We start from the raw sequence: 15,582 nt of genomic DNA on the forward strand, positions 1-15,582 counted from the left end.
AATATATTTAAAAATTCTTACTAATGACCCTGAGTCAATCTGAAAAAGAATCAACCTATGCTCTGAGTGACTTCAATTGAGGAGCAATGACTTACAGTTCAGATGAAGCTCCTGCCGTTGCTCCCTGGGTCCCTTTTCCAATCTGATCCTTCTTCTTACCCTTCTTTCTTCCCCGGTAGTAAGAACGTTCTCGCATTGGTAGCCATCTTTCTGGATCTGGGGTCACCTTTGGGTCATAATTCTTAGGCAGTTTTCCTGTATAATAATTGATAAAGGAATGAGAAATCTGTCCATAATGTTTTCAAGATAGTTTGCTTAAGGAATGTGTCCTAGCCTGGGAATAAATAACATTAAAATTGAAGTAAGTTCATCTGAGAAAGTTTTATTTGTATAATCTAGCAGAGGAAAAGGCCTTATTTCTAAGCATGACAGAAAATTCAGAAGCCATAAAGGAAAAGACTTCACAGATGTATCTATATAGAAAATTCTTTTTTTTTCTTTTAAGTTTACTTTTTTTTTTTTTTTGAGAGAGAGAGACAGAGAAAGAGAGAACCAGCAGGGGAGGAGCACGGTGAGAGGGACAGAGGATCTTAAGCAGGCTCTGCACTGATAGCAGAGAGCCCAATGTGGGGCTCCAACTCACAAGCCACAAGATCATGACCTAAGCTGAAGTCAGATGCTTAACCGACTGAGCCACCCAGGCACCCCTATATAAAGGATTCTCAACTTCATTTGGTAAGAGATATATTTTTAAGAGAAAATAGCAAATATATATATATATATATATATATGTATCATATACACACACACACACATATATATATATTTGCATGCTATATAACAGAGTGGACTGATATTCTTAATGTACAAAAAGGTCTTGATAATCAATAGGTAAATGTAAAAAAAATGGGCACTGCTATTATTAGGGTAAGCCAGGAGAAATAGAAGTCCTTAATAATGTGAAAAAATGCTCTTCTACCTCACTAATTAGAAATGAAAAAGGTAACAAAATTCTATCAAACTAACAAATATTAAAAGCAGTAATACCCAGTTTTGGTGAAATAGTGAGAAACACTCAAACATTACGGCAGAAGTGTACACAGTTTAGCCTTTGTAGAGAGTGATTAAATTTAGCAGTGCCACTCAAAATTCATACTTCTAGAAATTTATCCTGCAGATATCCAAAAGACACAAGGTTATATATAGGAATATTCTCAAGGGGTGTCTGGGTGGCTAAGTCGGTTAAGTGTCCAACTCTTGGTTTCGGCTCAGGTCATGATCTCATAGTTTGTGAGTTCAAGCCCTGAGTTGGGCTCTGTGCTAACGGCACAGAGCCTGCTTGGGATTCTCTCCCTCTTTCTCTGCCCCTCCCCCACTTGCTCTCTCTCTCTCTCTCTCTCTCTCACAATAAGTAATAAACACTTAGAAAAAAAAGAATGAACATATATCACTTGTAAGTTTTAAAAAATAGTTATCTAGAAACTACAAAAAATAAAAAAGTAAGTGAAACGGCAAGTTATTTCTACCTACAGTTATCAGCTGCTCCCTTGCAGTATTATTAATACATAAAACAAATACTTATAGTGGGCTGGATGCAAACATTAGCTTCTGCACCATCCCAAAACTCTACTAAGATGGAAACAAACACATTAGAAGGAAAAATAGGAAAAAATATATTATCAATAAAATTTTGGAAGCAGGAAAACAGATGGAGGAATGGTAATAAACTTAGCAGACTTGAGAGACCTGAATTCTAACACAATAGCGAACAAAATAAAAAACAATGTGATTTACACCATAGATTTCCCAGATTCAGAAACAGGTAGGTGGCTCCAAGGATAACCTCTGACTAGTTGACGCCAAACATGGTAATTCTACCCTCTCCTGCTATGGACTAAAATCAACTATAGCCTAAGCCAAACAATGTACGGCATTCCCCTGGTTAATGGTTCAGGGCTGGACACTGACCTATGTTGGCCCCATCAGATTAATGGGAAAGACATGCCAGCTGCAGAAAGTCCTTCTCTGAAAGGCTGGATATAAACAACAAGCTCTGTTCCCCGCCCCCACCTTTTTTTTTAAGAGAGAGACAGAGCCTAAGTGGGGGAGAAGGGGGCAGGGACAGGAAGGGAGGGAGGGAGGGAGAAAGAAAGAAAGAGACAGAGAGAGAGAGAGAATGAATCTTAAGCAGGCTCCATGCCCAGCACAGAGCCTGATGCAGGGCTCAATCCCACGACCCTAGGCATCACCACCTGAGCCGAAATCAAGAGTTGGATGCTTAACGACTGAGCCACCCAGGCGCCCCCACATTCCATTTCATAGATGAAAAACTCAGGCAGGTATCTTAAGTAACCTATTCACAGTCACAGCAAAAGAGCAACATAACTAGAGGAACAATGTAAATTCAGGGAATCAAACTCTCTAGAGCTGTACTCTTTAAAAAAATAAAATGTTAGCTATAGTCGAGACTAAAGTCAGTGTTCAAAGACAGAAGAGAGGACAGTGTATTTATGCGTGATGACTTTTATATAGGGCTAAACTCAAGCTTTTTTTTTTTTTTTTAATTTTTTTTTTTTCAACGTTTATTTTATTTTTGGGACAGAGAGAGACAGAGCATGAACGGGGGAGGGGCAGAGAGAGAGGGAGACACAGAATCGGAAACAGGCTCTAGGCTCTGAGCCATCAGCCCAGAGCCTGACGTGGGGCTCAAACTCACGGACCGTGAGATCGTGACCTGGCTGAAGACGGACGCTTAACCAACTGCGCCACCCAGGCGCCCCTAAACTCAAGCTTTTAATTGAAGATTCTATAAGACAGAATCTAAAGATAAAAAAAGAAAAAATTCTTACCTTTCTTTTTTTTCTTCTTCTTTTTCAAATCTCCTTGTCTATAAAGAGAAGAAATATCATTACCATCATCATGATAAAATATTTATAGCAGAATAAACGTGCAAAAGAGTGAGCTGGGCATTTTATCATAAAGGCATTTAAGATTTTATATTGTCTTGCCAAACTTTATAAACTAGCTGGGATATTAATACTGGTTAAGTTTATTTTTTTTTTATTTTTACTTTTTCCACTTTTGCATTCAAGCATATTTTATTCAAAAACAAAAACACACTGAACAAACTCTGCCAGTAGAAATTGGCCTTGGGTGGAGAGGATTCCATACATACTGATGGAACAAGGTATATCACCCAATGGAGCATCTGTCCTTCCTAAAAGCCTTTAAAAATGGTTTAAGTGAGGTCATTGTTTTCAGGTTGACTGGCTTCAAGTGTCTGTGATGGAAGAGCCAATGCTGGGGCACTAATTCTGCTGCTCTTCAAGTAGCTGCAGGAACAAATGTTAAATTGAGTAAGTCATAATCTCAATTCCTCTCTAGGTATTTTTTTTTCCTCCTCAAATTTTTATTTAAATGCTAGTTAGTTAACACACAATGTATTATTGTTTTCAGTATACTGGTTAAGTTTAATCAAGCTTCGTACACTGCAGCTTTTGGAAAGTGGTTTTAAAAAGAGGGCTAGCAATGTAGATACCATTTACATTGCCATATATTAAGTCTGTGTAAAAAGGGAAGAAACTTGAATAAGCATAAAAATCTACAATACTATGTTAAGTTATATGCTTGGTAAAACTAGAGAACAGGTAACTAAACTCTTAGGCAAAAGAACATGTATACATATCATACACACAAAGAATCTCTCTGGGAGGGTATGTAAGACAAGTAACATTGGCTGTGACCTTGGAGAGAGGAGAGCACACATGGGTGGGAGGAAGCTTTTACTCTGTACTTCTTTATCTTTCAAATCTTGAAACTGGTAAGTTTATAGATACACTGACCAAAAAAGGGGGTGGTGGTGCTGAAAGGAGCATGAAAAATCAAGAAGACACTTCAGCAAGTATTGACAGCAGTTAAGAGGCAGACAGAAAATACCTCTGTACATAATCATATGTGCTATATCTCTATGGGAACTATGAAACAGTGAAGCATAAAGATGAGACTGCAACAATTCCTGCCAAGAAGTCATTCTAACAAGTCATTCAATTGTGGAAGTTCTTTCCGGGTACCCTCAAAAATAGGATATGCAACATACAGTGTCTTTATTTATTTGATGTTTATTTATTTACTTTCTTTAAAAACTTTTTTAAATGTTTATTTTTGCGAGAGAGAGAGAGAGAGAGGGAGAGGGGGGGAGACAGAGAGAGAGAGAGACACACACACACACACACAGAGGGAGGGGCAGAGACAGCACGAGCGGGGGAAGAACAGAAAGAGAATGAGACACTGAATATGAAGCAGGCTCCAGGCTCTGAGCTGTCAGCCCCCATGTGGGGCTTCAACTTATGAACTGTGAGATCATGACCTGAGCTGAAGTTGGATGTTTGACTGAGCCAAGTGTCCCTTAATGTTTACTTTTTATTTATTTTAAGAAGGAGAACGCAAGCAGGGGAGTAGAAGAGAGAGAGGGAGAGAGAGAATCCCAAGCAGGCTCTACGCTCAGCGCACACTCAGTGTGGGGCTCAAACCCATGAAATGTGAGATCACAACCTGAGCCAAAATCAAATGGTGGATGCTTAACCAACTGAACTACCCAAATGCCCCAACAGGGTCTTACTTTCGAGTTTCATCTCTCACCCAAGACCATGCAATAGTCTTCTAAATTGACTCTCTACTAATCACACTCTACAGTCAGACCTGCAATTTCTCAAAGGTTCTCTGCAATTTCTTCTTTGCTTTTGCTTGCACTCTGCTTAATTCATCCTCTTTAAGAGTCAACACAATCACTTCCTCCTTGAAGTAATTTTTTAACCCCTGACTGTCCCCAGGAAGAAACTGTTCCCTCTGGTGTACTCCTCTATGCTCTGCACAATCACAGGGCATGCAACCTTTACTGAAATTAAATGGATTTATTATTTCCTTCTGCTAGACTTAGGATTAGAAAAGGGGGCACCTTGCTGGCTCATTTGGAAAAGTAGTGACTCTTATTCTTGGGCTGTAAATTCAAGCCCCAATGCTGGATATAGAGATTAGTTAAAAATTAAATAAATAAATAAAGAATTAGAAAAGAACTATATTCCTACTGATTACTCAACTCTGTTTTGGAAGAGGAAAAAAATTACTAAAGATATATAAAATAGGTGTTATTTAAAAATCCCCTTAAGATCTGGCTTGAATTTTTCATTTTGATGAAGCTTGAGGTAGGACTTATATGATGAAATGGAATATGGAACAATGTAGTATCTCTGGGACCTACAATTCCTTATTTTAGTTTTAAAAACCTATTATCAGGATGACAGTGCTTTTTTTATTTTTTTACCAAGTAGAGTTCATAACGAAGTTAATCATATACTGTTGTTGATATATTTTTTTAAGTTACAAAAAATTTGCATTTCAAAAGGCATTCTTTCAAAAAAGGAGAAAACAGTGAAAAATTATGAAAGCCACAAATCTGGGGGAAGGGTTATATGCCTTCCATTCTCTATTCATCCTGACTCTCTATTCATAGAATCTTAAACATTACACTGTAGGCCTCCACAGTGTTTCTGAGATGGCAATATGGGAGAGTAAGAATTGCTGACTTCTAGGGCACCTGGGTGCTCAGTCGGTTAAGAGTCCATCTCTTGATTTAGGCTCAGGTCACCACCTCACAGTTTGTGGGTTCAAGCCCATGGCACTGAGCCCGCTTGGGATTCTTTCTCCCCCTCTGCCCCTCCCCTACTCTTGCACACATGTGTGAGCTCTCTCTTTCTCTTTCTCTCAAAATAAACAGGTAAACTTTAAAAAAGAAAAAAAAAAAAGAATGACTTCTAAGTTAATGTAGCTGGCTAATCCTTCCTCCAAATCAACAAAATAAACTTCATCTGAATTCTGGTATAGAATTACTAAATGATGTACTAAGTGTACATCAAAAACTTACAAATAAAAAAAGTAGAGAATATCCAGCCAATGGAATACTATGCATAAAAAGAATGAAGTATGTCTATACTAGGAATATGGGAAAATCTCCATGACTCAGTAGAAGAAAAGGCAGAAAACAGTAAGAACAATATATTACTCCCTTCTGTAAAAAAAACAAAAAATAAACCAATCCAAAGAAAATATTTTAAAATTATCTTTGTGTGTAAACACAAAGAAGATCCTGAAGGATATACACTCAGTACTAGGGGGAACAGAGTACACTACTAGGGGGTAAACAGGATGAGGACTAAGAACTGGGTATAGCAAAAGAGAAGGGGAACAAAGGGGACTTAAACTTTATTCACAGGGAATTTTCACAGAATGTATTTTTTATTCCTTATATAATTTAAAGTCAGCATTAGTGAATGTTACAATGAAAAACATTACCCTTGCTCCTTTGGTTGACTATCTCCAGCAACTTTTCCACCCTTTTTCCGAATGTAAGTAGCACCAGGAGAATTTTCAAGAGCCTCGACATCTACTTTCAGAGACATACTATCTGACGAGGGCAGGTGTTTACTAAGACTGGGATTGAACAGGAGTTCAGGAACACAATATATATACATATATATGTCTGTTAAAAGAAAGACAGTTTTTGATGTCCTTTGCCAAAAGTAAAAAAATGTTCTTAAATCTTCTAGAGAATAACAAATCAGGTCATAAGGTCAATTACATATCATATACCCTGAAAAAAGAGCAATAATTTAATCATCCATTCCTTAACTCAGTGACACACTTCAAGATGGTGGCTTAATAAAATCTCCATTCTAAAACAACTACCACGGTTATACCTCATAGACTTGTTCACTATAAAAGTTTTGACTCATGGCTGCTTAGCATCCACCACTCCACCTTGGGTTCATGAGCACACCCTGATGGAGTAGAGTAGCACAGACAATTAAGGCACTGAATCTCTCCAGTAATTGTTTGAGATGGGCATGTAACTTAAGACAGCTCAATCAAAATGACATCTCAGAATCTTTCACAACTACTCAAATAAAATATGCTTTTTCTTTTCTTTTTTTATGCTGCTGGACTTGAACCTGAAGAGACACAGCTGCATCTTGTTGACTTCATTTTTGCTTCTGGATCAAACTGTACCCCAAGATGGATCTGTTATGGTAGTTTTTAGTCATGTAGATCAATAAATTCTCATTTTTGCTCTTACTAGTTAGTAGAGGGTGTTGTTTGTTGAAACTTACAACAGAAAAAGTCCTGCTGGGGAGTGGGCACCTGGCTGGCTCAGCTGTGGAGCCTGCGGACTCTTCATCTTGGGGTGTGATTTCCAGCCCCACGATGGTTGTAGAGATTACTTAAAAATAAAGTCTTAAAAAAAAAATACAGAAAACAAAAAGCAAAAACGACAGAAAAAGCCCTGGTCAAATGAGGTAGTGGAAAGGATCTAGCATGCATTTGGGAGCTATCTGGAACAACAATCAAAAGGATACGCTTTTGCCTTCTCAGGATCTACAAGTGAGTAAGCAGAAATAAGCTGCGCCAGGGTGTGAATATCTTTTGGATTTTGTCTAAAAAAAAAAGGATAGTAAACAGTTTATGAAACTGGAAAAAGTAACATAAACAAGAAAATAACTTATTTGTACCAAGTAACAGCAATACAATTTGCATTTTTACATCTCCACCTTTCAGAACTTACTTCCATAGCTGTTCTAGGTCACTAATTGCCTCCTTTTTCCGCCCATATTTGAGTTTGAAGTTTGCAGCTTCTCTTATCAAGGACAAATGAGCAGAAGATTTGGGCTACAGGTTCAATAAGAAGAGGAAAAAAAAGTTTTAAGCTAAATATCTAGCAAGTTCATAAAGTTATTATATTCATTAGACCTTTAAGATGGACCTATCCATTACATTCCTCATCTTAAGTTATACTGAATGCATGAAACAAAAAATAACACACATACAGGGAGGGAGGTAGACAAATTATACAAGTGATGACCAATTTATGAATTTGGAGCATAACCTATCTCTACACTGTCTATAACCAGAAATATTTCCCCATGAGCAAATATTAAAGATATGTCACCACACTTCTCAAATATTAACACAGTATTTCCCAGAACCCTGATATCCCTCCACTGCTAATAGTGCTAACAGTATAAATACTGTGTGAATGTATATTTATAAACTGGATACTGCCTATAAACAAACCCATAATGGAAAAAATGAAAAGTGTTCCTATTCCATGGACATGTGAGATACAATTACTGCATGTATTTATTGTTTCACCAATTACTACCATCCACGAGCTCTCTCTCGACAAGATGAGCACTCCTAATGCACTCATGTATTACTGTTTTTTGAGATTATACACGAACACACACACACACACACACACACACACACACACACACACACACACAGTTAAAACCATAACTGAACTTCTGTTTTTAATTTTGCAGCCATTCCTATTTCTAATAACGTTACTTGGTATACTTAAAAAATTAATTTGACAGTCTTATAATATTCCATTCTTTAAACAGTGACTTGGAATATTTTATTCACTAAGTTCACTACTTGCAGCTTTTTATTTTTTTTTAATGTTTTATTTTTTTGAGAGACAGAGAGAGAGAATGCGAGCAGGGGGGAGTAGAGAGAGGGAGACATAGAATCCAAAGCAAGCTCCAGGCTCTGAACTATCAGCACAGAGCCTGATGCAGGGCTCAAACCCATGAATCATGAAATCATTACCTGAGCCAAAGTAGGATGTTTAGCCAACTGAGCCACCCAGGTGCCCCTGAAGCTTTTTATTTTTATGTAAAAACATGCCCTCATGACAATTTCTTCCACATATTTACCTGATGGTTTTGATACCACTGGATAGCTTGCGTGAAGACCTCAATGGCACTATCAATATCTTCCTCATGGCTGTACATAGTCACTAATGCAGACACCTACCCAGCCAAAAGTATAAATTAATGAATAAAATCCCCTCTCCCAGAATAAGCTTTTTGAAAATGAAAAAAATTGAAGAAATAGAAAATAAAAGTTGCTAGGCTCTGTCAATACCAAATTCATCATAAAAATTATTATCTTTTTAGAGCACAGTAACTAGAAATACTGTATACAGCAGTGGTTTCCAAATGCAAAGGTAGTTATCTATAAAATGTAACTTTCCTTTTTTTATTATTATTTTTATTATTATTAAAAAATATTTTTTTTTACATTTATTCATTTTTGAGAGACAGAGAGAGAGCACAAGTGAGAGACCCTGGGGCAGAGAGAGAGGGAGACACAGAATCGGAAGCAGGCTCCAGGCTCTGAGCTGTCAGCACACAGCCTGACGCGGGGCTCAAACTCACAAACCGCGAGATCATGACCTGAGCCGAAGTTGGACGCTTAACTGACTGAGCCACCCAGGCACCCCAGCTTTCCTCTTAAAGTAGTGCCAGTTCACAGTTTGTTACCAGTGTATGGTAAGGTAAGTACAACAAATTGAGAGTAAGTGTTTAGAGTATTAGTTTATAAGGTAAGACATTGCTGGGACTTCCAATGTGTGATTGGTGAGGTACACTGCAGCACAGCTAATGTCCCATAAGTTGTATCTGGCCTGAACTACAAAAAGCCAGTGAAAAGCTTGCCTGGTGTGGAGGCATGGAGGCCCATGTGGCTGGAGTATAGTGGGAATGGGAGGGGCACAATGAGATGAGGTCAGAAAGGAAAGAGAAACAAAAAGCTGGATCTTAGAGAAAATCAGTAAAACTGATAAACCTCTGGCTAAACTGACCAGAAAACAGAAAAAGAAGACCTGAACAGCCAGTGTCAGGAATGAGAGAGGTTCTACAGATCTTAAAGAGATAAATAAGAAATATCGGAACAACTTTTATGCCAATAAATTCAACAACCTAGATGAAGTGGAAATATTTCTTGAAAGGCCAGATATGAAATAGTAGGAACCTTTACGTTTGCTTCTAATATAAAGTAATTATCACCCAGTCTTTAAAATATGAGTCTTCAAAAGAGAAAGCACTACTGTTATACATTTACTGAGTGCTGACTGTAAACAAGCTGTGTTAGAGGATACAGACATGAATAAAAGTCCCTATACAATAAATGCACATACCACCAACTACAGCATTAGTCTCTGCTTTGAAACACATGCTTTCACAGCAACATCACTGATTTAAACCTGTGATGCTTGAATCATCAGAGAACTAAAAACTAAATTTGTTGGCCACTATTACTAAATTGCTTTAGCTCAAAATACCACACTGAAGACATGACAGAATAATTTAGGCTAAGAAAGTCCCTATGTAGGTCTTAGATTATTTAAAGTTGGCTTTCAGTGATAATATAAAGCCTAAATAGTGCCTCAAATATTTGCCTAATAAACCAATGCAAAGCAGAACATAAAGTGAGATTAAATGTATACCAGATAAATAACTGTATTTTAACTACTACTGCATTATGAATAAATAGAAATTAAATACAAAAAAATCAAACATACCAACAAACTATAATTCCATTACTTTCAGTCTTTTAATATTTTAAACTCACCATGCCTGGTTTATGTTTTAACTCTTCTATGCTTCTCAATATTAGACATGCTTTGGATATATTACCTTGAGAGATTAAAAACATCATCATCACACTGAAGAAAACATATTATGAAAAAAATACAAGAAGTTTAAGTCACTTTGTAGTATCTCTAAATACTCAAGCTTTGGGATCTTGGAGATAATGTACTCTACTTATTCTTTTTACATATACATAAAGAAACGGAGTCCTAAAGAAACAATATAGTTTGCTTACACCCACAGAGTTAATGGCAGAGATGTTACCAGAAAAGAAGTATCCCAACTCCCACCTAGTCTGTTAAGTTCTATTTCTCCTTTCGTAGACTGTCACTTAAAGGAAGCTCTACCCTAAAGACTTTGAAATATGAAATACTGTAGATGGGAGCGCAATGGAAAACTTCCTATGGTGTCAAAATACTGTTTTTTTACTCATTGCATACCTCACTAACATAACCTTTCAAAGACTTGTCACAGGAACCATAATAGGCTCTTAGTAATTTTAGTACGATAAATAATCCTTTCAAAAATAAACTGAAAACTGGAGAAGGAAAGAAAATAAGGGGAAGAGCAAGAAAAAGGAGAGGTGGGAAAAGAAAAATTAAGAGAGGAAGTTAAGGAAATGTGAGTATGGGTAACAGGAAGATCAATAATTTTTTTTTTTAATGTTTATTTATATTTGAAAGAGAGAGCATCTGTGCATGCCAACGTGTGCACATGAATGGGAGAAGGGCAGAGAGAGAGAGACAAAGACAGAGAATCTCTGTGCTGTCAGGACAGTGCAGAGCCTGACACAGGGCTTGAACTCACAAACCATGAGTTCATGACCTGAGCTGAAATCAAGAGTCTCAAGAGTTGGACACTTAACCAGCTAAGCCACCCAGGCGCCCATTTGTATTTTCTCTTTTAGAGTAATCTTTATGCCCAACATGGGGCTCTGGGGCTTGAACTCACAACCCTGAGATCAAGAGTCTCATGGTCTACCAACTGAGCCAGCCAGGCACCCCAAGACCAACAATGTTTTTCAATCTTGTTTTCATTACCACACACTATGGAGCCTTTTAAGACATTTCCTCCCCCCCACCCCCGCCATTGTCAATTCTCATCTTTACCCATGAAATTTTCATTTCAGCCATCATAATATCTGTAATTTTTCTGATCATCCACCAAACAACTGATCCCCACCACCCAATGCTGAGAATGCATGGTCTACACCAGAGATACAACTTTCTATGATGGAAATTTCCTAATCTACCCTGTTCAAGTAGCCACATGTGGTTATAAAGCTTCTGAAATGTGTCTAGCACAAAGGAGGAACTGGCTTTTAAAATTTCGTTTAATTTTAAACTTAAAATAGTTATACTTGGATAGTGGTTACCAAATGCAGATAATACATAGCTACAGACAATCACTCAGGGTTTGTTTAGAATCATGGGCAAAAACAAAAGCAGTTTTTTGTAAGATTCAAAAACATCAGTTTTCATTAAATTGTCTTGCCTCTTCTCCCCCAAAGATATGAGTCAAAATATAAACAAAGGATAAAGGATTAAGAAATTCTGAGAACTAGAATGCAAAGTAACCCTTATTTCACATAGATACTACCAAGTGACAGAAGCATTTCTACACATGACATACCCAGGAAATTTGCGTTAAGCATGATCTTTTGAAACATAGGAATCCTTTGCTTCTACTGACTTTCAAGGCATATACTGAGAATCATTCTAAAAATTTAATAACCCAAGAAAAGGCTGTTTGAAACATCGATAATTATGATTCATCATCGCGCAAAATTTTTTAAATCACATAGCCCACAAGTACTTCAGAATCATTTTAATCATGTTTCCATTAAAATGATATTTTAACCATAATGAAATCACTATCAATACCTTGGGAAATTTTCAGCTGTGCCATGGTCAGCTTAATTTCAGCTGCATTTTCTGGATGTTGATCTGAGAATTCCTAAAATGTTTTAGTTGGAGGGAAAAAAAAAAAATCACACCTAATTTATTCAACTAGCTGCACACGTTTCAATTACCACATCTACACAGAATTTTAAATCCAGTTTTAAGATAGTAAAGTTCTGGTTTTAGATCAAAATTTTAATTCCAGAAAAATTTTATTTGATACCTATTTTGTTTTAAAATTATGTCTGAAAAAAAACATCAAATTATGCTCGGAAAGTGTAATAATATCAAGTTCCAGGAAGTCATTACTAGACAAATAATAATTCAGGTTACCACATAGTTCTGTTTGTTTAAATAAGATACTCAAAACAGATGATATATCCTTACTGAGAACCCCTGCCTAGACAACTCTGCCCTTCAGGATGGTCCTAATTTTACCCAGTTCAACTTTCCAATGTAGTGTACCCTCAGGAATTTCAAACATGTAATCTAGCAGTTGGTTTAGAATGACAAAAACCAAGTCAGTATCTCTGTAATTGTTTGAGTTTTTAGACTGGGACTCATTGGAAAATACATTATTGAAAAAGATTAAGCATGTTCTGGTATTATAAACCTAAAACAAACCTTTAACTCATGCTAAATTGATCTCCAAATGAAAAGCATTCCTCAGGGTTTAGGCAAACATTAATGCAAACTTACACAAAACAAAGTGGTAGCTCAAGAATTAACTAAAGTGACACTGTGGAATTTGTCTAGTGGTATATTACCTATTAGTTTTCCCATTTTATTTACAAGTTTGCAGGCTATTATAATGAAAATAAAACAAGGATGCAACTCTCTGACACCTCATTAAAAATTCAAGTAATTCCTTTACCTGAAGCAGCTCTATTGCTTTTACGTGCTGCTTTTCCCGGCAGAGCTGGGCAGCTTGGATTAATACAGGCAGGAGATGCTCAGGACTTTGGGACTGTAAACTGGCAGATATTTTGCGGCACTGTTCTGCCTAAAAGATAGTATCCCCCCCACCCCCAAATAAGTTGGTTAATGAAATTAAACAGTAAGTGAATGACCAAAAAGAAAAGGATGGGGGTGGAAGAGGAGGGAACTCAGCTGAAAGACAATAGTAAGTGAACAACTATCTAGGGTGAAAGAAGTGGTTTATAATATCTATTCTCAATTTTTTCTTATAGGAAAAAAATTTCCATTTACTAAATTTAAGCCATGAGTTATGAAAGTATTTAGGAAAGGACTAGTTCTAAACATTAATTTGTATGCTTAAATTCCAGAATTTTGTTAAAAAAAAATACAAGTATCAGTCTTTGCTTCAAAACAACAAAATGTATAGGTATTTCTTGCTAAAGTATCTAGACTCAGTTCTAAATAATAAAAATGTTATTGCCTCTCACTCCCACTGAAAACCTCTGTTACAGAAGAATATAAAATCATTATTTACAATTAATGCATGTTAGAGTTAGAATTACATCCTTAGCATTTATAACTTAATAGTACAAACTAAAATGAAAGATCTTAAACCTATAATCACAGTCGACATCTTTAATGACTTCTACTTTAACTCAGATCAGAAATAAGGTAATGAGAACATTATCTCATTTACAAGTGTGAATAATGTTTTCTTCCTCTTAAAAGGCAGCTGCAGACCCTTACAAAGAATTGAGCAAATTACTTGTTTAACAAATAAAATCTATGATACATGACATTCTGAAGAACACATGACATATAAGACAAAAAATGTAAATAAGTTGTACTGATTTATTTATATATATTTATATAATATATATGTTTATTTGTATATAAATAAATTGTACTTATATAAGACAAAAAAGTAAATAAATAAATTGTACTGATGCACCCCTTATGCCATACTCCAAAAGGGTTAGTCAGGGGAATTGGAGGTTTGTTACCTACCTGGTTTGTGTACATAGCAAGCAAAGCTTTGTTAAATTCTATAGCTTGCAGCTGTTTCTTGGAAAGCTTAAACTCTACTCCTTCTGCATTGGTTAATTTCACCTTCTTCTTGGAGTCAAAGACATTTTGGTCCTGACAAAAAAAAGTTCATCTGCCATTAACAGCAATCTCAGACTTTAACTCTTTTAACACTTCAAGACTTTATTACTCTTCCATTTAATACACAAGAGAGCTTGGAAGATAATACATATACCTGGTTAGGTTGCCTAAATCTCTAAGATGCATATAAATTTGTCTTAGGTTCTTGGTTTTCTTTTGATTTATCCTTCCACTCTTAACTGCTTGTTTTGAGCTTTGTGAAGAAAAGTACATATGGACAGAACAAATCTTACATTGGAAATAAGGACTAATGACAAAGATACAAAGAAATATGCAAGCTACAAACTATGCCCTTTAGAATTTAGATAACAAACGAGGAGCGCAATTCATTTCTCTTTGCAATAGTCATTACGTAAGCAAATCATTAAAATTTAGAAATAAATTCACACCTCTTTTGAACCCATTTTTAGCAAAAAATGCTAATGTAATGTACTGTCCCCCCCCCCCCCCCCAACACACACACTTCTCACCTAGGTAGAAGCTCAAATAAGTTCAATTTCTCAAACTTCTATGTGGGACAAGCACAGTGTTATTGTTAAGAATTCTAGAATGTCACATACCTTTCTAGGATAAGGAAGACAAATTACATTGCATCCTGAGAAGGCCAAACTGAGCATGTGAATGTCTACTGTGTGCACAATATTCTTTGTTAAATAATATATCTATTTGCAAATAAATGATATCCCTATGCTTTTTAAACCAGGTCTTCTATTAGTATGAAGACTAAAAGGAAGCAAAGAAGAAATCTAGAATAAATTCTACTTTTTCTGAGTGTGAAGCTCCAAACCAGTACATATCCTTTTAATTTGTTTTCTTAGTTTCCTCCCACAGGTCAAATATTTCTCCATATGTTCACTTACTTAAACTGTAACCCTCCTTTTCAAGTGTCATCTACAAATTTGCCAACATGGAGATCTTTTCTTTCACCAATACTTCAGTTAAAAGTCAAAAAGTTTGAACAATATAATGATTAAGACTGAGTTTCATATTTCTTTGCATTACCTATAGCATCCAGCACTATTCTGAATAAAAAGTTTGTTGAGTAAAGAAAGTTTGGCATATAATTACAATGAGATTAAGATATTTAGTGTTTCACACACTCTCCT

General features: G+C 36.2%; 1 protein-coding gene across 1 annotated transcript in view; it reads right to left on the reverse strand.

Annotated features, from left to right (window-relative positions):
- SRP72 (signal recognition particle 72) overlaps positions 1 to 15,582 on the reverse strand; it is a 29,906-nt gene that overhangs the window by 2,712 nt on the left and 11,612 nt on the right. Inside the window, exons 9-18 of the mRNA XM_025921421.2 lie at positions 14,318 to 14,449; positions 13,266 to 13,394; positions 12,374 to 12,446; positions 10,471 to 10,535; positions 8,772 to 8,867; positions 7,616 to 7,719; positions 7,410 to 7,487; positions 6,349 to 6,486; positions 2,850 to 2,887; positions 96 to 255 (exon numbers count right to left, since the gene is read on the reverse strand). Coding sequence (XP_025777206.1) covers positions 96 to 255; positions 2,850 to 2,887; positions 6,349 to 6,486; positions 7,410 to 7,487; positions 7,616 to 7,719; positions 8,772 to 8,867; positions 10,471 to 10,535; positions 12,374 to 12,446; positions 13,266 to 13,394; positions 14,318 to 14,449 — 1,013 coding nt within the window. The remainder of the gene's footprint in view (positions 1 to 95; positions 256 to 2,849; positions 2,888 to 6,348; positions 6,487 to 7,409; positions 7,488 to 7,615; positions 7,720 to 8,771; positions 8,868 to 10,470; positions 10,536 to 12,373; positions 12,447 to 13,265; positions 13,395 to 14,317; positions 14,450 to 15,582) is intronic.

Source organism: Puma concolor, chromosome B1, assembly GCF_028749965.1.
Source record: "Puma concolor isolate L17-30 chromosome B1, mPumCon1.1.hap2, whole genome shotgun sequence".
Lineage (NCBI taxonomy): Eukaryota > Metazoa > Chordata > Mammalia > Carnivora > Felidae > Puma > Puma concolor.